At 40.9% G+C, this 22681-nt stretch overlaps 1 protein-coding gene across 1 annotated transcript; it reads right to left on the bottom strand.

Moving 5' to 3' along the window:
- Positions 1-11898: 11898 nt before the first annotated feature.
- LOC128071809 (interleukin-1 receptor type 2-like) lies at positions 11899-21148 on the bottom strand. The gene is made up of 8 exons (XM_052664908.1): positions 21024-21148; positions 20666-20924; positions 18993-19167; positions 18062-18236; positions 17278-17343; positions 15868-16003; positions 13628-13773; positions 11899-12340 (listed from the first exon to the last, which is right to left on the bottom strand). The coding sequence occupies exons 1-8, from the start codon at positions 21100-21102 to the stop codon at positions 12213-12215; spliced, it is 1164 nt and encodes a 387-aa protein (XP_052520868.1). The 5' UTR covers positions 21103-21148; the 3' UTR covers positions 11899-12212.
- Positions 21149-22681: the final 1533 nt, after the last annotated feature.

The following is a 22681-nucleotide window of genomic DNA, read 5'->3' as shown; positions in this document are numbered from 1 at the left end:
CCCAGAGCTTGCTGGATCACCCATATTCTCATCTGTTTCTTCTCAAGAGATATTTCAAAAAGTCAGACCTCCTCTGCCAGCAAATCCTTCTCTCTGCTTTTACTGTGAGACTGAATTTACTCTTTTCCCTATTTATTTTTGCCTGAAAACATTAGACAAGTCTCTCTTCCATCTCCTTCTGGACTTCAGGAAGATCGTTGACAAGCTGAATTGAAGACATCTGCCTTTCTCAGTGTATCTTCATTTAACAGGAATCCAGTGTAATCTAACAATATTATTAAGCGGCCAAATTACACTAAAATATTTCACAGTAAGATATTAAAAAGAACAGAGAATGAATTGTATGAAAATGGAGGACAACGTAACAAAGAACATGGGATAAAACTATAGGGATAAATTGCACCTTTCATACATTGTATATAATATATATATGCTATTATATATATGTGTAGAATTGAATGCACAAAATAAGTTCAGAAGTAGTCTATTTAAAATAATAAAACAGCAAATATTAGTTCAAAATTATGTATTAACTACTTAAGTTTCTTAATGTTTATTTTGGAAGACCTTTGGAACATATTTATCTCTCTGACACAATCTGTGAGCAGGAAATTAGCTAACAAAATATATTTCTCACATTTTTTCCATTTTTTTCTAATGGTGTCTTTATGTGTCAGGAATGAAACAAGTAAATCAGCTCCACAGATTAAAGGAAATTGAGAAAATCTTTTTATCTGAAGAAAGCAATTGTCCTTGTTTCTGGAAAGAAATCCATGCTTTTTTAGATTATGGTTGCTTGATACAAGTCTGAAAGGAGAATGGCAGATAGTTTTTGTCTTGAGTTGCAGATGAGAGGGTGTATTTCAAAGCTAAGCTCAGTCTCTCCTCTCTGTACCCTGAATCATCAAGGATGTGCCAGTATGCACTGTTGAAGGATGCAGATTGAGACGTAAAATTCTTAAGTGTTTCTGCAAAATACTTGAGAACCAAATGGCCTTCAACAGTAGCTTACACCCTAAACTGAAAGCACAGGTTTGTTCTCACTCAAGGAAGGAAAAGTACCTCTTTATGGGAACTGGGGAGATATTTTCCAGCTTAAGTAGTCGTCATCAACAGGCAGATAATTGTGGAAAAGCTTTCCTTCTCATCTGAATCCAAGAAAGCAGTGGAGAGATACTGAGTGAGAACATATGGCATGATTTCGTATTTTACCTCCTTATAGCCAAATTGCAAGAAAAAAATTAGCAACAAGAAAGTGGAAAATGCCTGAGTAGAGACTGTGCCTGGGTGTAGGCAGAGGGGACTGAGCAGGGAGTCACAAAAAGCAGGGGAGGGGTTGGGGGAAGTAAATAGTCATCACGTAAGTGGCAAGCAGTAGACATAACCATAAACCACAATCAGCAATTTTAAATGGTGCTATTCTTCTGTGTCTACCCACAATAAGTGGTATATACTGTTGTACCATTTCCATAGTTGCATCCTCCATCCCTTTGACTTCAGCTGGGCCTGGCTTGGATAACACTCACCTTACCACTCAGAGTTTTAATTTTAAAAAAAGGCTTTTTTAAAAGGAAAACATGCATAAAATGTTGCACATACTCTTTCTTCCTCTCCATCCTGCCCTTTTGTGCATTCACTGTGAAGTATAAGAAATAGATCCCTAAGCCCATAGTGCAAACACAACTCTGAAAATCTGTGAGACCCTGCCTTTAAACTCTGAGAGTCCCAAGGTTCTAGTGAAGTCTTCAGGAGACTCCAATGTTTGTCATGTTTTGTAAAGCATCCTGAGGTCTGTGAGAGGTCAGCAACTAACTCCTATTCATTTATTATTATTATTATGTAAAAATGTATAAAATTGCTGAATAGTAAGTTGCAAAAGTCTAAAATATTTCAGAGGGAAGCATACGTCCCCTAAGCTAATGGCTTTCCAAGCTATAAGATACAAGCTCTCCACTAATATTTGGTTTAGGTCTATTTCTGTGCATAAAACCAACTGTAATGAAAGCCAATGGATTTTGAACACAGGGAGGTCAAAAGGTGCGCAAACAACTTACATCTAGCAAAAAAATAAATGTGCCAACTCTAAAATTGCCCCCTTTTTTCAACAAAAACATACACACAGTCCTGAATGTACAAGTTCAGACCGAGTTAAAATCTGCAATTGCATTCATCTTGGCAACATACTGTGTTTCATAACAAGTTTGACATTTAACTACCTGCACAACCATAGTGTTTAAATGACATGAGAAGTGTAGAAGTTTGAGAATACGGTACTATCAACAGCTACATTTTAAAAAAACACTTTAGATACACCTCAGCTCAGAGTATTTTGTAGTCATGCACAAATAATTTGCGGTCTCTGACCACATACATGAAACCTGCACTCAATTCACATGGAAAGGTTGAATGGCAGGATATGGCCGCAGGCATCCATGATTCAGTGACATGTTTTGTGTTGGAAAACTCAACTACATGCCAATTCCATATTGGATAAACAACAAGGAGTCAAATGCTCCCATCTCAAAAGACAACATGCACTGCCTCAGCCCTGGGAAACATACGAGACCCTAGTACAGGCAGAAGTCAAAATGATTGCACTTAAATACATGTATGCACAGAGCAGAAGCCAGAGCTGACATCACCTGGGATTTCAACTAAATTAAAAAAAAAAAAAAAACAAAAACAAAAACAAAACAAAAAAACCACCCCAAAGCAGAGATTACAGATGAAGACAAACTGCTACTATAACAAGGCTTTCTCCTGTCTCACAGGAGGAAATATGAGAGGCAGGGTATGCAGGGCAGGAAGGCCAGACAACCTGGCCTCTCTGACAAGAATTCCCATTTTAAGAGAATGGGTGCTAGAGGGGTTGCACTTCTCCCTAAACAAAAACCTGTTTATTTTAGGCTACAATCATGTTTTGATTCAATAAACCTATGATAGCAGGCCACTTTTTAAATCCTTTTTCTCCAACCCCAATGTTCCTTTCAATGACAGAACATACTGCTTTCATTTGAAGGCAAGAGTTGGGTGTCCAGAAGGTCTAGATTGCTGTCAAGTAAGACTGCCAAATTTGAGACTCTTAGGTCCTGTTCTGCAGCACACTAAACACCAAGACCTGGCATCTCCACTCAGGTTGCTCTGTTTGATTTTCCACATCCAGAATGGCAGGGCCCACGACATGACATCTCCTCCTTTTGCCTGTGGAGCAGAGGGAAAGATAGCAGAATCATTAAGTCTGGAAAGATCAATAAGATCATCCAGTCCAACCATCAATGCATGTCTGGGACTACTCCAGACCATGTCTTTCAGTGCCACATCCACATCGTTCTTGGACACCTCCAGGGACAGTGACTCCATACCTCCCTGAACAGCCTGTGCCAATACCTAACCACTCCTTGAGAAGGAATTTTTCCTAATATCCAACCTGAACCTCCCCTGGCAGGTAAGATCTGTGAAGATGCAATGGAGTTTTCTTTCAGCCATTCTTATGCAAGACTTCTTGGGAAGAGAGAAAGGAGAAAGACTACTGCTTACAGGGACAGGCCTCTTTGCTCTTCTTCCCCTTCTCCATGAGGGAGCATAAGTTCTATTTATATATTCTGGGTTTCCTGAATGAGTGCTCTTCACTGGAAGGCAGGTAAATGGGGGTAGCATCCACTCAGAGGGACTCATACAGCTGTAAGAGGCCTGCGCACACCTCACCATGCAGAAGCGGCCTCAGAGCTGCAAGCAAGGCTCAATGAGCCTAGAGGGAGACATCTGTATTTGTAACACTGGTGAAGGCATTCAGCTGGAGAGAACGAGCCTATCTCCTTGTGTGCTTGATCTCCCCACATTTTCTTTGCTGAAATACATGCTACAAAAATAACAGATGAAAGGAAGATGAAAAAGCATAAGTGCTGAAACTAGAGCAATTCCCTAGAGAGACATGACATGAAGGATAATCTACGTAAATAATGTTTTGCCTCTACAAACAAGCTGTAACATACTCAGACTTCCTTGAAGTGTTGCATAATAACAATTGGGTTTTAAGAATAACATGACTAAAGTCCCACAATACACTTACAAATGTCACTTTAGAAGTAGGATGTGATTTCCTTTCTTAATCAAAAAGAAATCTAATGAATGCAAATGTTAAATATTTCAAGAAGTATACCTAAACTGCAAAACTGATGAGTAGTATACACACCAATGCTCAGGCTGCTTCTAGATAGCCAGTGTGTTCTGTACTGAGTAGACTGATGATTACAGATTTGACTTAAGTAAGGGCCAGTGTTACATCTGTATAAATCAATATTCTGTTTTATAATTCAGTTTAAAAATAATATCCAGGCACAGGCTATAATCCGGTAATGGGATCCCAGGAGCTGTAATATACTTCTGCCAACCCACTAGCAGTGATGTTTCAGCAGTTGGTTTCTGTCCTCAGAGGACACTGTGGGGGACTGTGTCACTGCCAGGACTGTGCATCAGGTGCTACCATGACTTATTATTGCTGCACCTTTTTCTCCTTGTTTGTAGTGATCTGACATCGCTGATAGAGACTTCACTCTTGCTTGCATAGTGTGCTGACACTGTGGGCTTTTGATGGGGAGCTCCTGATAACCCTCACCACGTCAGTGTTTCTCCATTGTGGTTTCTAGTGTACCACCAAGTGTGAAAGCCACAGGAGCAGCCATTAAGCCTTAAAATAAACGAGTCAAAAGTTACATCTGTGAGATGGAGTGAATGAGAGCAGAAAAGGGTTTGAGGGCCTCTTCATCTCTGCGTAACACAGGCACTTGGGTCATAGGAAGAGATAACTCATCTCTTACAACACGGTTTTGTGTAGAGGTTGGATCAGTCCCTCCAATAGGAAAGCAGACTCATTAAGTGCTATTTTCCAGAGGCATCTGGCATCTCCAAGAAGAGCTTAAAGCAGATTAGGTCATTGGACATGACTACAAAGCTATCCAGTAATTGTCTGTAGCATGTAATTCTTTTTACTTCCATCTCTTAAGAGCTTGAAAGGGCTGTATACATTTTTCAGTGGAGATTTAGCTGAGGAAATGAAACAATTACACAATAATTAAACACTTAGGCGTCAGTTTGTATCTGCATCTCTCCAGAGTTTTTAAATAATGGAAATGAAGTGTACATAGCTGCAAGAAACAATGTAGCTTTGCAGGAAGACTCCCTGCTGTAATGTGCATCGAATCATTTTCATAGACATACCCAGCTTCACATTAAAAGTCACATATTTTCCTCCCCTTTACTCCTGCTGAGAAGCTCTTTCAAGACCTCACTGTTGTGCAGTGATTAGTTTCCAGCGTAATTTTGGTTATGCATTTTTCATCTTCTTTACCTGGAATATTTACATGCACAATTATCTCCATCCCCCCTGCGTCTGCAGCACTTCATAGCCCTCCCTGCAAGAAATCACTCTCTGCCATCTCTTACATTCCCCCATTCCATATTTCCTAAATGGCACTGTGTCTGTGTGATAAAATAAACAAATAAATAGCATTTGCTTATCTGTTCTTTCCTAACAATGAACAATCAGTCATGTAGGACTCTGTCCCTCATACGTGAAGACATGAATTTGTGACCTTTCTCTACATTATGTCCTCAGACATTTTACTGGTTTACATTCAGCAAGTCAACTAAAATTTGTGGCCAGAGGTAAGGCACCTGTTTCTCCTTTGAACAGACAGTTCCTCTCTTCCACAGGAAAGAGGTTCTTGTCTTCACTGTTCACAGTTTACATAGGGTACAGTGACAAGAGCTGAGAAACCATTGCCGTTAGCTGACTCTCTCTTCTGGAGAACGCTTGAGATGACTGACAACCAGTCATGGTACGTCCGAGTCCAAAGGAAAAGATTGGTAGCAATGTTTTGAGGAAACTTGTAATAATACTCTCTGTTTATTCAGTTCATCTCTGTCCCCAGCTTGAAAACCACAGATCAGTTGAGAGTTATAACTGTTGTAAGTAAACTAACACGGTAGCAACTATTTCCAGTCATAGTCTGGCCTCCCTAGCACTTATTGCAAAGTGTATTTAGGAGACAAAACAAGCAAACAGGATGATTAATTTAGCCTTCAGCTAAACAGATGGATGAATCCTCAATAATCTAAGGCAAAACAAGACCTCTGTATCTGTACCATGAAAACCCCACAAGGCAGAAAAGCTGGTCACTCTGCACTGTCCACAAAGAAACCAGAGCCCACCAAGACTTCCAGGTCTATTAAACTCAAGTACACAGAAGTAAAGTGTATGCATCAAATGAACAAACAGTAAAAACAGTGAGAAAGAGACAATGGAAAGAAAGGATTTGTACTTTTTATCAGGACTGAGAGTGAGAGGCTCTGTTAGTACATGGCAGAAGAGCTCATTGCCTGAAGTTGTATTCAGATTTTGAGATAATTTCAATTTATGCAAAGACCCAACATTGTGGGGAGGGACACACAATCAAATGAGCCAAACTAGACTTTGTCATTAAGGATTCAGTAATGGGTGAATGTCCCAAGTTTTGATAGGTGAGTCTCTGTAAGGTTTTGAAAGTGTCCCTGTTGTTATTAAGCATCCAGCTCTACCTTGAGGAACTTCAGGAAGACAGCAGCGTGTCCCTCCTGAAAAGTGACCACTGCTGTATTTGATCTGTGTTATTGAGCACCTTGGCATCACGTATATCAGCTAATGCATAAACTACCACGGAGAATAAGCCCTGGGGCTGCCTGCCATCACACAGCAGATCTTCCAGTCCCAAGGAGGCTCTGCTTCTGCCCCACAAACACTGCAGCTTTCTTTTCTTCCTGTAATAGCTATGGCTGCTCTCCAGGCCATGAACCGCTATCCATGAGCCGCAAGTATTTTTCCATCAGTCAGGCATTTTCAGCCTGTTCTTTTTCTGTTGGGTACATCCATTTGTGCTTGCCTTCCAACTTTTTGCAGTATTTTTCTTTGGTGTGAGCTCGTGTCCTTGCTCTGTTCAGGGAGCTGCCAGCATTAGAGTCATTTCCTGAGAAAGTCCATCAACTCTGGCTGCATGAAAGGGTGTCTCTGGGCTTAAATCTACTATTTCTTTCTATAACCAATAGGAGAGGACAGGGAGTTCTCAGCTCCAAAATGAACTCCTTATTTTGTTTTGCTCTGCTATGTTTCTTGTCTTGCAAACTGGAAACAGTCATCAAACTTTCTCATCAGTTATTCCTGTATTTAAAGCCTAATTTCTGGCAATGGTGTTTCACATTTCTTGTGCTTTCTCTTGCTTACTTCCCCCCTCCAGCTTGTAAAATTAATATTTGTAACCTTCTTGTCTTAATCTACCACAGTTGGCTCTGTGCATAGATCTGATTTTTATTTCCACTTGCTCTCACATTTATTCAAGGGTTTTGCCTGAGAATCAGCAGACTCTTCGGTGCTCTCCAAATTGTGTTCACGTTGTTTCAGTTGCTACTTAGATGAAACAGTAGTTATGTTTTCCATTTAAATGGACAGCTGGTATCAAGATACGGTAAGTAACACAATAAAATTATTGTTGATTAAACTCACTTTTCCTGAAAATAACTATTTCCATGGAAATTTATGCTATTCTGGAAACTAACTCACACAAAGGCTGCAGGACACCAGGCTTTTCCCTTTGTAGATGTTGCTTTGAAATTGTTGCAGACAGATGAGCTCTACCTACAAAAGCTGCAGACACAAACAGTCCCATGAATGAGGTGGCCTTGCCCTCCTTGCATCACTGATTTTTCTGAAAAGAAATGTTGTGGTGCAGAGCCCTACGCCCTGGAACTGAAGAGACTATCTCCTCTAGTGTGTTTCTTTTCAGGTTTTATTATCAGCTAATAGGTACAACTAAATCCTCAGACTCAGTCTGCCTTGAGACTCAGGATATTTTCTCCTCAAAATACATTAGACTTCATTAAACCAGGCATGTCCAACCTGAGGACCAAGGGCCACATGTGGCCTGGCCCAGCCCTGAGCGTGCACCCATCACTCAGCAACAACCACACATCGTGGCAGTTGGCACTGTCTGAACTGAAATTAAAGCATAGTGCAGTGCTAACTCAAGAGATGGCAAATAATGTTATGGATTACGATATAATGTCTAAACACACACCTGTGAACAGCAAAAAATATGCAGTTTTTCTTTCCACTGTGATAAAGGCATTTGAGGATAAGTTTCAAGACTGCCAAAAAAATCATCAAGTTTTTTTTGTATATTTGCAACTCCATTTTCAGTTGATATAAATACATTACCTAAAAAATTTCAAAAAGAGTGTATAGAATTACAATCAGATATTCAACTCAAAAATCTGATCATACATTTCCTACATGTGTCTCTTCTATAACACCCAACATATCAGAGAAATACATCCCTCCCTTTACAGTCACACATTATTTTTGTCATCATTTTTTGTCAGTACGTACATTTGAACAACTATTTTCATGGATGAAGCACAGGAAGAGCAAAAATTTCACCAAAATTCTCTGATGAACACCTAAGAATTGCAATCACAACCATTTAATCAACCTGATGCATTGGTTTCACATTAATAGGGTCAAATATCTCACTGGTTTTATGCTTTTTTTGCTATCTATTTATGTTTAAATAAACAATATTAGCAATTAAAATAAGTTTTGTTACTTATATACTGTAATGATGTTATTACATATTTTATGAGGGGTGCTCCAAAAGTAATGTCTCCTGTTTTATTTTATTGGCCCACGATGTCAGAGGGGGATGTTGGTGGGATGGCAGTAGGGGTTGAACCTTCCCACCAATATTCCGTTACGTGTTGTTGCCATGTGACAGATGGCAGCAGAGGGACAATCTGACACAATGCAGTCTGACATGGAAGTGTGGATGGAGCAAAGGCGTGTCACTGAATTCCTTAATGCACAGAAAAAGTCACCATTGACGTTCACTGGTGCTTGCTGAATGTTTCCAGCCTCAAGGGTCAGTGGAGGGACCAAATATTACAAAGTCTGGAAGCTAGAGAGAGAATTATTACCCAATCCCACCCCAAACCCTTGGGAGACAGAGGAGCAGAGACAGCTCCGACAGTGGCAACAGTCAGGAAAGGAACCTGGTCCATAAAGATTAATTTGCCTTTTGGTGTGAAAAGGCAGTACTGCAGAGTAAGAGCAGAAGCTGCTATAGGACTGAGCCCATCCTCTGCAGTCCCACAGAGTCACTGCTGCCAGGGGACGAGCTCCTCTGCTGGAAGAAGTGTGGCACTCCTAGACAGCCACTGTACACCTTCCTTCCTACCCAAATCACACTCTGGCATTTCATTTTGTTCAGTTTTCCTTGTTTATGTAATATTTTCAAGAACATATGGACCTTATTACAATTATTTACATCAATACAAAACATTTATGTTGTGTACTTTGTTTGAATGAGCAAAAACCACTTAATAAAAGATTATCCTTTTTTTCCTTACATTCCCCTTGTATTCAAGGCACCACTGAGTAACCACAAATCTCCTTATGTCCAAATTTTATCTCACATTCATATTTCCTTCTCCAGTTTGGAGGACAGTCTGAGATATCAACTTTCTCTGGCACCAGCACTCCATGTAACAAGTTCCACTTCTTTTCCACTACTGAGTGAAATCCAACTCCTCTCCTGCAGCCAGATGTGTCATCATGCGACTCACAGAGCATACATGAAGAGCAAATTACATTTTGAAAGGTTACATTTATTGAAAAACCTAATTCTCTAGTTAGAGAACAGAAATTGCTGAAAAAGAGATTGCTGATGTACCTAAAACCTTCTCTTTTCTCACGTTCCTTCCAGCAATGTTCAGAATTTTTCTTCCTTCAAAGAATAGATATGCAAGAAAACTAACATTTTCCAGCACACTCAGCCACCTTTTTCACATCCGCCCATAAAATATATGTATTCTTTCTCATCGTCTTTAATATCCTGCACTTGGAAACAATAATTCCTGTGGTCTTGTCTGGTTGCCATTGACTCAAACTGTCAGAAATCCAACTCCTGTATCTTCACAGAAAACAATTAGAATATTTGAAGAGAAATTATGACTTGAATCTCATAAGCTGTGACAATTCCTGCTAATAGAACTAAGGATTTCTTAATTCAAGCCACATCCTTCCTTTGAAATGCTTCAAATATTTTTAGGGTGTAAATTCAGAGCCAACTTTAAGTGGTGGTGGAAAGCACTTTGATTATGGCCTCTCCCAGACAAATGGGAGTAGTTCATCTCTGTAGTTTGGTTCCATGCAGTTCCAAAATTCTCACTTTACAAATTTGTTTATTTGGAGCCAGCATTTTCCTGATTATTTTTTCTTTGAGTTTGAAAAGTGTCTGGGGTGAACTACCAAAATAAATCTTTTTCTTTGGTGTCCATGAGAGGCGTCACTTATGGATCCGTAATGATCTAAATCTTTAAGCTGGATCTCTTCCCCTCCTATGCAGATGAAGATAATACATATGATGGAACTACTTATCCACTGTTCTGTATTGCTTGGAAGACAGAACAACCAGGTTCTTCTACTCATTTTGATTCTCAAACTGCAGCATGGTTACTGATTATTTATTGCTCCCTTCTGGTTTTTAACAAGACTTGAATCCAGCAAGACAAAGCCAAATGGGCAGCATTTTGCATCATGACTGCATACTTCACTGTAAAGGATGCGTGGTTCCCAAAACTGCACATGGTGCACATTTTTTTACAGGAATCTATTAAAGGCTTTTCATATCAATAAAGACATTCATATCAGAGAGGAGGAGCAGGCCAGCAACAGAAATTCAAGACCAAAGGACAAGAATGTCCATTATTACTGATAATTTGTCCAATCACTTCCAGGAATAAAACTTTATTTGTATCAGTCAAATGACTTTCTAAACACTAAAACATTATCCAAATTCTTTTCTTGGCAAAGATAACAACGTTACAGCTGCCTGTGAATCTCTGGATATGAGATGTTGGCAGATGCAAGAGAGCTGAATTCTCCAGTGTACACTATTGTTATTCCATTACATTGAGGTAGTTATCTCTGGGAGAGGGATATTCTGAGACAACCAATTAATGTGAAGAACAATCTGAATGGTAAAAGAAAAAAAAAAAAATTCTGAAAAAGTTCATAGATTTACAGTTGAGATGACAATTGTATTAGGGTCTGGAAAAAAGAAAGATTGGCTTTTTAAAACAAAAATAAAGTGAGTTTAAGTGCAGAAGGAAACTACATTTTTACGCTGGTGCAGAATAGCCCTTTTGGAGATGATAGCCTTCTTATTGCTTCATAGAATCACAGAATCATAGAATCGCTCAGGTTGGAAAAGACCTTAAAGATCATGGAGTCCAACCACAACCTCACCATACAACCCTGACTCTAACAACCCTCCACTAAATCATGTCCCTGAGCACCACATCTAAACAGTTTTTAAACACATCCAGGGATGGTGACTCAACCACCTCCCTGGGGAGCCAATTCCAGTGCTTCACAACCCTTTCTGTACAGCAGTGTTTCCTGATATCCAACCTAAACTTAGCCTGGTGCAACTTGAGGCCATTTCCCTTCATACTGTCACCTATCACCAGTAAGAAGAGACCAACCCAGCTCTCACTGTAAGCACCTTTCAGGTATTGGAAGAGAGCAATAAGGTCTCCCCTCAGCCTCCTTTTCCCAGTTTAAACAGCCCCAGTTTCTTCAATCTCCCCTCGTAGGGCATATTCTCCAAACTCTTCACAAGCCCTGTTGCCCTTCTTTGGACCTGCTTCAGCACCTTTCCCTTTCTATTTGGAGGTACCCAAAACTGAAACTGAACTGAACTGAACTGTGTTTTTGCATATATATATAAATATATATATATTTTTTTAAGGTTCTCAGCTTTCTCTACACCTTTCCCCCCCCCCCCCCCCAACCCTCCCCCTTCCCCAAAGGATAAAACTATTGGAAATACAAAGGAGAAAATAATCTAACTTTCCTTACCTGTCTCACAACAAGGGCATGTACATGGGACACTGCATTTCAAAATGCAGTAAGTCACAGCCTAGCCACAAAACAATAGAAACAGGTTCCCCCAAACATATTTCTAACTTAATCAAATCATGGAAGACATGGAGAAGAAGAAAAAAAGCTGATAATACATCCATCTGGAAAATAAGTATGCCTGGTCCAAAATATATCTCTGTGTCTCACATGAAAGATAGCTAGGATGAACTTTTCACTGTTGGCAGTGAGAATAAAGCAGATCTTAAACCTTTGCTATTGTATATCCTTTATCAGCTCTCTGCTTCCAGCACTTATGTATGCATATTCCCGCCAGGAGGACACAGGCCAATGCGACTGGAATTGTTGCAACGTACCAGGGCAAGCCGACAGCTGGAAAAGTAAAGAAATGACGTATTATCAGAAAACATGGTTCTCTATGCTCAAGGAGGATGAGGAGAAGCCAAATTAAAAAGGATGTCTGCAAATTAACCTTTCAGCAGGGCTAACTGCTTCTGAAAGGAAGAGGTCTGTTGATGCTCTGGGACATATGTTTATTGGGGTGGGAGGAAAGCATTGGAAAACAATGGAAGATGAGAATTTACAGTTCAGTCCTTTTGTGTACACATGGCTCTTCCCTGCTCGGGGTGGTTGTATATTTTCAATCTTAATTTGGTGAAAGCAGCGACACTTCAAGCAGGAAATAAAGGCACCGCATGGAAAGAGAATACATAATAGCTAGTTCACTCAACCTCTGTGAACAGTTTTCTCTGTTCTTTCAAGAGCACTTGAAAAATTATTAATGATCAAGACAGGACTGTGAGCTTCTTCCCAAAATACACCTAATTTTCTCAGTTCTGTATTATGCAGGCCCATACTGGTTCATGGGTTGCCTCCTCTGTAGCAATACTTGTGTAGCTCATGGAAGACCTGGGCAGCACATTGTATAGATATGTGAATACAAGTCCCTCATCGTAAGATGCTGGCGTGGGTTATGAGATACAACTCATAATGAAGACTGTAATTGTTCATGTATCTTTCTAACACGGTGTGAGCAAGCTTTGGTGATTCATCAGTGTTATGCAAGGAAACAATTAGCATTGCTTCATACTGTTTTTACAGCTGGTTCTTAGCCAACAGTCACAACATGAATTGCACTGAGTTTAGGGCTTCTCTTTCCATCACTAAGAACCAAAATAACAACAGCCACCATTATTTATATTTCTTGTTATTTTGGCAGCAGTTTGAGGAAATGGAACTCTTTGATCTTTATTTTGCTATTGTCCTTTTTTTTTTTTTTCCTACTTGTTGAGGAACTGGGTAAGATCTGTCCCTGTTGCATCCAGTGAGAGTGTGCCAGTAATCTCAATGGAGCCATCATTTCACAGAATGTATCTATATTTGAACCTTATCCAGCGAACAGATATACCAGCACAGATTTTTATGCCTGTGGAAAACGTCAGCAAGTGACCTACAGAAAGTGTTCTTTGTGAACAGACTATTCTAAAACATTGAGCATTTTGAGTCTACGTGTGAAAGAGGCAATCAATATCTCCCAAGCAATTATCACACTAATACTAAGGTCTGAAAGCATAAAATACTTCAATCGTAATTTAGATTTAGAATAAGTATAACAATTGCAGCCTGTTTCTCTCCAAGATAAGTAGTTAAATTAGTTACCTTCCTGCTTGACCCGTGTTGGCAGTACTTGGGATCCATATCTGTTCTGGGCCAGACACTTAAAATCTGTGTAAAAATCCACTTCTTCCACAGATTTAAAAATCAGTGGAACTTCAATGAAGTTCTCACCATTTTCTGTGATTTCTCTGGAAGAAAAAGGAAAATTAAATGTGAGTTCGTTTTATCAGCTCTCTATGGTGGGCTCATTCTAACAGCAAGTTGCAAGAAGCTGCATTGGATATTTACTCATTTCTGAACTAGCTCCTCTGCCTTACAGGACACTGTGTCACCCAGACTAGTTCTACCAACTCACTGAGTTTCCTCCTTTCCATTCAGTACCCATGCTGCACTCACTGATTCTTCCAGGAAAAAAAGGTCTAGATTTGTCCTGCAAAAATGAAAGCAGGGAAGAAATGCAAGCAGAACTGTGTATAACTGAGCTCCCCACGCAGCATCATGGAAGGATCTTGTTCCTTCTCTCTGACTCTCTGATTACCTATTCAATTTATGAGACTGATTCTGGGAGAGGGCATATGTAAAACACAAACCTGCAGCCCCTCTCTCAGCAAACTGAGCCACCATACCTGCTTATCATCCACCCAAAACCAAGATTTCAGTACAAGCAACTGTCTAGAAAGTTTCTAGCCTGATTTCTCCATCAGTGCAACTACTGAAAAGTGGTTTTCTAGGTGCAGAATAATTCTAGAATATTATCTCTGGATGTCTTTTAGTCGCTGATGGAGAATTTATCCAGCTGCTCTGTAACGATTTGTTCATGGCTTTGCTATGCGCCATGACAATGGATTTGCCTGTGCACACATCCTGGGTCAGTACCACAGGAAGCAACTTGGCTGTGGGTGCTTTGACACAGACTTCTGTGGAAAATGTTGTTTGTTTTTGTTTGTTTGTTTGTTTTTGTTTTTTTCCAGTTAAATTTGACCTGTTTTGACTCAGTGCCTCTGGAGGAACCCAGAAGAACTGAGGCAGCTTCATACCATGGGTTCTTTGTGATCCCGATCTGGTATAGCCTCCCTTCTCATGCTGTTACGTAGTAATGTATAATAGTAGCAGCAGCAAAAGCAACAGCAGCAGTGGCAACAGCAATAAAGGTCTAAGTAGGAAAGCATATGTGCTGTTCTATTCTAAATCCTGTAGACGCTCCTGCTGTTCCACTGTGTATTTTAAGGCAACTCACCATGAGTTCAAGGCTTTCTCATTTATTCACGTAAATAACATTATAAATTAATATACTCAGTCAAGCTGTAAGGAATAACAAAGCACATAAAGGCTCAGATCCCCAGCTGTCGATGTTACATCTGGTTGTAACTGTGCAATAAACTCCACGTGGCCAGGTTGTTATGCAGCCCTGAGGCTGAAAACAGCCCACATCCTCAAATATTAAACACTTTTGTCCCTCAAAATAGGGATGCCATATCCCCAGATCCTGTTGCCAATGCCTCTTGCATCATGGTAAGTTCTAATCCCTAGCCAGGAGTGGTTTGGATAGACCATATCTGGTGAGCAACCAGTTTAATTGTTAACAGCATAGGCAAAATGTCAAAAGTCTTGAGGTATGCAGCTATGAGGCAACTCAGATAATGGCTCAAGATAGGGAGAGACAATGTACCATGGCAAGAGGATGTTTTCCCTCCCACCAGCATCCTACTTGGTGCTGCCCTGGTGCCAGCACCAGCACTCTCTGCACATCTTTGAGAGTCAGTTTAACTATTAACTAACAATAAAGGAACAATCCTAAGGGGAAAAATAACAATAAATAAATTAACAATAATTAGAATAACAATAAAAAATGCAAACTAGAAAACACAGTTAGTTTTCTGCTATCTCAGTGTATTCAGAGGTTCATGAAGTATCACACGAATGCCAGGGCTGGTGCAGAGGCAAGGATGTTGATGTTTCCTTGGCACAGGGCAAGAAGAGAGATAAGACAGGCACTGGGAAGGATCAAGGACCCTTGCTTATCACTGCAGTCAACTCATACATCAGCTCAGCTACCCACAAAACTGCACTTCAACGTAAGGCTCTTTGTTGGCTCATTTACAGTATAAAGACCTGCTTGGGCTGATCTGCACTTATTTGTTTTGTTGGTTTTATGTTTTCATTTGCTTATTTTTCTCAGCTCTCTCCTTCACTTCTGGGCTCTCCATATCCCATTTCATTACCTGGCATCCAGCTGAAAGCCCCTGTTGCACCACAATCACAAGAACTTTCACCCAACTTACTGTCGTTCCCCCTCCATAACTCTGTTTTGCTTGTAAACCACATCAATCGTGGTATCATTCGCTAACCATTCCACATCAGTATAGATGTTGCTGTTTGGTCCAGCAAATACTTTACATGGGAGAGTCATCTTGGAGCCTGTTGGCAGAGGAAGATTAAAAAAACATTCAGATATATGTTGAGATCTACTCTTTCTCCTGGTGAACAGAGCATCTCATGGGAGACTGAGTTCCCACACATGTCAAGCACTACTACATTGAAAACTGATGTTAAGCCCCAGCTTGCATTTGCTCCTCTACTCCTTGGCATCGAGACAATTCAGTTTGGCAGTCCTTTCCACTACTTAGCAAATTACTTTTCCATTCCAGCAGTTATCAATCCTTGTACAATACATATTTCTTAGGAGACAAAGCTATGTTCCTATGCTCCTTCTGCTGTTTTGCAGTTCAAAGGGTAAGGCTGCTCCAAAGCAATTGCTCTAACCCACAGTGATGCAGACGAGGACATTCAGTACTAGATGAGACCCTCGGGGACAACGTGACCATGCAAAAATTCAGAAATGTTGCTGTAATTATTGCAACTCTGAGCTAAGGATAAGGAGCCCTCACACTGGTGGATATTTATTTCATATGGAAAACACTTGGCTCAATAATCATACAGTAATGCTGAAGAGAATACAGTACACTCCATGGGGCAGACAGGCAAAAAAAGAAAGACAATGTTACACTTGCAGAAAGAAAAGTGGCAGTGAAAACTAAGGCTCATGGAACATAGCTGTGTGTATAATACCCAAGTTAGGAGACCTTAGTGTCAGATATACATGACATTCTCTAAAATGAGGGAAAGCAATACTGAAATGCATTGTTACAGCATCATCTTTGAAGAAAAATTGAGATTTTTGCAAGAAACGTTCTAGCTAGTGATAGATAACTCTCTGGTTCAAACATTAAGAAGCAATGAAAAATGTCTCCTCTCAAAAGAACTGGGTGGTTCACTCAAAGCCACCTGTCAACCTGGGGCTGACTGGGGGAATACTGAAAAACGCATGTTCTTGACAAAGCAGGAATTCTGAGCAGCTGATCCAAGCACACAAATACACCTTTCATGCTTTGTTGCTAAAATCTACAGCTATTTTGCTTTGGTTTGTACAAGGAGACATGTTTAGTGAGCATGGTGGTGATGTGCTGATGATTGGACTAGATGATCTTAGCAGTCTTTTCCTTGCTGATTCCATGATGTTATGAAAATAGTTTCTTATTGCAGACAGTAAGAAGGAAAAACTACAATGAAAAAACTACCACAGCACCAACATTCAGTTAATATAATTGAGACCAATGAATTAGGGTACAAATCAGGGAACCTGCTCTAATTTTCTTCCAATTAGACACTTTCAAAATAATACTGATCCTTACCAAGAGCAGCTGATGTTGTCTTCTGAGTTGGATACACAATTATGGGGGTAATTCTCTTTTCTTGTTCTGCACAAACAGAGAACAGAGTCACTGCTACCACGACAGAAATAACAGGCGTTGTAAGGTGCTGCTCGGCCCAGCATCTTGCACTTCTCACACAGCAGCTTGTTTCTAAACCCCGCGGCAAGGAGAGTCATTACCCACCCAGAGACTCTGTCAGCGGGGATAGACGGGCCCAACCCGGCATCGTGACCCCGCGTGATGGATGAGGAAGGCAGGGATGGCGAGGGGATCGGAGTAACGCCGAGCCCAAGGGTGCCACAGCCTCCGGCCGCCCCCTGGTGCCCGCCGGGCGCCCAGCAGCAGCAGCCGGGCCAGCGGCTCAAGCCGCCTTGAGGAACAGCAGTTTTCCCCCAGCCCTGGAGAGAATACTCAGTGTTTTATTTCCTAAGCCCTCTGAAGTCGTTCTTATCGACCTCCAGCCCCCTGAGAGATTAATTACTCGGTTTTAAGACCGCAGGCAGTTGCCATTGCGACAGCCAGTTCTGCCTCCTGCAAATGTGCTGCTGAATGCCAGGGCAAGCTCTGAGGTTAGCCAAAGAGCCGAGGTTAGCCAAAGAGCTATGTCAGCCATGCTGCTGGAAACCCCCCGGCTTCAGCATCAAAAGCCAGTATGCCTTCTACCCTACTTGGCAATACTGAATCTGAGATCCTCTCCCTGATTTCACCAGCAAACCATCTGTTGCAAAAGCTTTCTTAAGTGTTCTCAGTGGTCAGTATTTACCAAGAGTCTGCAGTTTGATTGTTCTGGTGATTTCATATGTGTCACCTTCATATGGAAAAGCCATTTTGCAGGTGTAGTAGCCAGAGTCTGTTGGTAATACAGAAGTGAAGAACAGAGAAGACGACTCCTTCAGAAATACAAATTTTTCACTGTCATCTTCCAGAAGCAGAGCATCCTGAAGAAAGGACAACTTATGTTACAGCTCAGGTAGGTGTGGGTAAACCCTGTGTAACCTCCAGACAAAATTATTTATCTTTGTCTCTCTGTTACAAAAAGTGTGCTGATCACTGTTGAATCTGTGCAGCTTCACTTTCCCACCATAATTCAAGTTCTATGAACATGTTTTCCTCACCAAAAGGTTCTGAGTCATTATATGAAGTATGAAGAACTGCTACTTTAACATATCTTTCCAGTAACACACATTTTAAAATGGAAAAATACAGTAGGTTATTTCCTGAGTCCTCTTCTGAGCAATCACGTAAGACATTCTTCTAAGATAAATAAATTACGGTAATCATAAAGGTTTTCACAATATTGTTTTCCGTACGTGGCCTCATAAGAGCAATATTCAGAGGCACTCTTCTAAGACAAATACATTTAATCATCATGGAATCACAGAATGATTTGGATTGGAAGGGACCTCAAAGCCCACCCAGCCCCAACCCCTGCCATGGGCAGGGAATCAGGTTAGGTGAGCTGGACTTTAAAACACTCCCTATGGAGCACTTCAGACCACACTGAGCCCACCCCAGTGAACCTTTCCTAAAATACATACACCCGTCCCATAAATCCCAATATATTATGCTGCAACATCAGATTGCTCATGATTTAACAACACAATGCTCCGGACAAACATAAAGTGAAGATAGATGTTCGTCTACAAATGAGACAGCATTTTAGATTTTGCATAAAGAGAAATTGAAAATTCTACCTTGTACCATTGGAGCTCTGTGTTTGTCCTGTTTGCTGTAAACTCCCACAGGTTGGGGCAAACGAGCTTTCCAGAGGTGAAAGTGAAGAGGACCTGGGGATAGGCGATGTCCCGAGCAGCTGCCTTCTGCACGACTGTGAGGTGGATGGACACCTCAGCACAATAGGAGGAGTTCCTGAAGACAGCAAGTAGACATGAGCATACAACGCTGGTGAGGAGAGCTCAAGTGGCTCTTCAGTTCTCCTTCAAATCTCTTCTTTTCCCCTCTTGTGTAAACTAAGCTTGCTGTGCCACCCTAGACTAAGTCATGATTTTTGATTTTACAACACGTCCACCTAAATACTAGCAGATATGTCACAAACTCTCCACTTCTTTCTTTGGCAGTGGTCTTGACTGTGAACACTAATTGCAATGTAAGGGAGAAATAAAAAGTTTAAAGCGTGTATTAAAATACATCTGCAGTCACTACTGTGCAGCCAGCAGCTTTTTCCTTGAGGACATATTATTTTACACAGGGAAGAAGGTTTTTTGAAGTTTTACAGTATTTATTTCTTTCTCCTGGTCCCAAGAGGCAATTGTTTCCAGCCCCAGGAAGGATCAAAATGCATGTCACTTGGGGGATACAGGTGCTTGAGCTGCATACTCTTCCTCTTCCTCTACCCTCATTTCATAGCATGCTGAAAAAATGTTTTACTTCTATGATATGAGATGAACATGGGGTTTGTTTCTATTCTATCAACTCTGTAACAATGTTAGTGGTGAAGCTATGTACTTAGCCTCTGCATATCTTTCTCAAATGGGTTTCACAACATTTTGCTACATTTGGAATCCGTGGATGCATATGGATACTGCATAATGTGGAGTGAGGTGCTCACTGGCAGGCGTGCCCTGGGAGGTGGCAGGAAGGAGGAGCTGGCAGGGACAAGGACCCTATATCATATGACTTTCAAGCCTCAGTGGCACTGGTGGTTTCTGCCTTCCTCACCCCACCACAAGACCAGATCCCCTTCCTCTTTCAAAACTATAGAGCAGGCTGTCAGACTGTAAACACACAGAAAACAATGACCTGGAAAGAGCCTTGGCTCACATTGCAAACCACTGTAGTATCACAAGTCTGATCCCAGCCCCATAAACGCACATTGAGTCTCATGTGAGATCTTCCAGCAATGCCAAGGCAATCCAATTCTGATTAAAAATGTGAAGTAGAAGAAAAGTAAAGTTCAGGAAAAAGGAACAGGGAAGAAGAAAGAATCACAGAATGCTGCCTTGGTGTATTCTTTATAAGGCAATCTCAAATGCAAACAATACTGTCTGCTTCTCTAAAGCTGTGATGTAGGAGTTGCAATCTGCAGGGTACCCTGTTTGCAGCACACCTCTGCTCACTGCAGCCCTGACTGACCGAAAAATAAGCTAAAGCGAACTTTCATGTACACTTCTTCCTTGTGAGATTACAGAATGACAATCCTTGTCAGTATGCATTGAGATTTCAGTTTATATATATATGTATAGGAGACACAACTTTTAACATTTCTAACTTTCCATATTTTTTCCCTAATAAAGCCAGTAAGGAAATGATCTTACACAAATAAGCTCTGAGGACAGCTAGATTCAAATTAATCTATTTTAGGCACAGCAACCTTGTTAGTGAATTGAAGTTCCTTTTAAACACCTACCTTCTGGTACAGATATACACTCCTGAATCTTCTTGTCTTGCTGGCAAAAACCAGAGCGCGTCTCCTTTTGCCCAGATTCTTGGATCTTCATCTCTTCCTAATATCCTGGTTTTTGAATCATTTTTGTACCATGTGATATTATGTGTCAATGCAGAAAAATCCACATGTTTGTATCTGGGGGAAGGGCATTTCAGAACCACAGGCTCTCCATGCAGTTCATAGTAGTATTGGAAAAACATGGTGTGATCTGGGCAGTTTTCTATATGAATTAGAGACATTTAGTCATTACTGTTGGCCAGGCATACTAAAGAGAAGGAAAAGGAGACAGAAAATAAAACAACCAAACCCATGCCCTTACCTGTGCTTTTCCCTTGCTGGAGCTTGAAAGCAGAGGCACACACTGTGCATGTAATCAGGGCAAAGAAGAACCCATGCATTCTTTCCCAGAGGAAATGGGAAGAAGATTGAGGGAAAGAGTCTTGAAATCTGCAGGCAAGTTTTTTATGACACAGAAGATACAATCAAAATACTCAACATTAACTAAAGGGTTTACTATTCTTCTCCTAACTCCAGACTTGGAAAGCTTTGATACACCTTGGTGAACAATAGTGCTTCTTCACTCCCAGTTGAGAGAAGATAATTTGCGGAACAAGAGCATCTGGCTTAGTGCAAATGCCTCTTGTCTGTCATTTTCCTGTCACCCTGGGAGATGCAAACAACACACCACAAGATGCTGCTGTCCACGCAGTAGAAGGGTAGAAAAATACAGCTCTGTGTATTTTGCAATAAGCTGTGACTGAGGCATGGGCCAGATGCTTCAACTTAGCTGTAGTGTAGCTTGTTTGGATAAGCACAGGAGAAAAGCTGCAGTACTGCAGACTCTTCAAGTCTCTGCTGAGGATCTACCCCCTCATTAATCCTCTGCCACATTATCTTCTCCACTGTGGCTACCAAAGTAGGCTGGGCAGCACATATCTGCAAGCAAACAGCATAACCAGAGAGCCAAGCTCTCAGTGTCTCCAACAAATTTATCTCCTGAGACAACAGCTTTGACTCCCATGGTGTGCGCACCCACCTTGCTGTTGGGACACATGTGAATTCTTTCATGTGAACACCATAACAATTTGTGCAAGCAAATGATGACAAAAACCCTGAACAACACGTCCTAGGTATCTGGCACAGTGACCTCAGGGGAAAACAAAACTATCTGCTGCAATCATTCATTAGCCATCATACAGGCGTGAGCACAACGGCTAGCACAAAGTCAATCTCTTACTTAATAATACACCATTATAGCACTGAGTTGCCTCCTGTAGTACAAGGTCTTCACTCATTTCCAGCACACCGATGTGGAGCTGTATCCCTTCTCAGGGCCACACCTGGATCTGGAACTTGTGACTCCCTTTGCTGCATTAACAGCCCCAAGGTACGCAAGGAACATACTGTAAGAGGAGATTTTCTCTCTGTTTATATCCTTAGCTTAATCAAAATACTTGGTTATTTAATTCAGTCCCTTCAGTTTAATATCAAGCAGTCTCCGTGGGCCCTACACAAACAGAAATTTTTAGGGATAGCTTTCCTTCCCAGATCTATGTTAAGATTCACTTACCTGTGGTTCTGTATCCTTTCAATCATTAGTTTCTCATGAAAAGATGTGAGAATGAAATTGCTGGTATGGGCCTTATATAGAACTTAACTGAAGGCACAGCGGAAATTTGTCTCCCGTTGCCCAATCAGATCTGTGTCAAAACCAAGTGACATTTTAGGTCTATCTTTCTTTCCTTCCGCAGAGTGAGGATGAGGGAAATACAGGCAAAGAGAAAGAAAATATGCGCTTGGATTTCCCAAAAAAGGGGAAATGACTGCTAAATATATGAGTAAATTTCCCTTTTTCTGACGAATGGTAGTTTGCTTACACTCATGTCTTCACATGACTTTCTTATACTCTGCCTGAAATAAAATTTCTCATGGGTAACAAAAGGTGTCTTTCAGCACAGTCAGCAGCAAAGTAACTGC

Source organism: Tympanuchus pallidicinctus, unplaced genomic scaffold (genome assembly GCF_026119805.1).
Source record: "Tympanuchus pallidicinctus isolate F22 unplaced genomic scaffold, pur_lepc_1.0 scaffold6, whole genome shotgun sequence".
NCBI classification, from domain to species: Eukaryota; Metazoa; Chordata; class Aves; order Galliformes; family Phasianidae; genus Tympanuchus; species Tympanuchus pallidicinctus.
The sequence above is the reverse complement of the archived record's forward strand: the minus strand, read 5'-3'. Positions and strand labels throughout refer to the sequence as shown.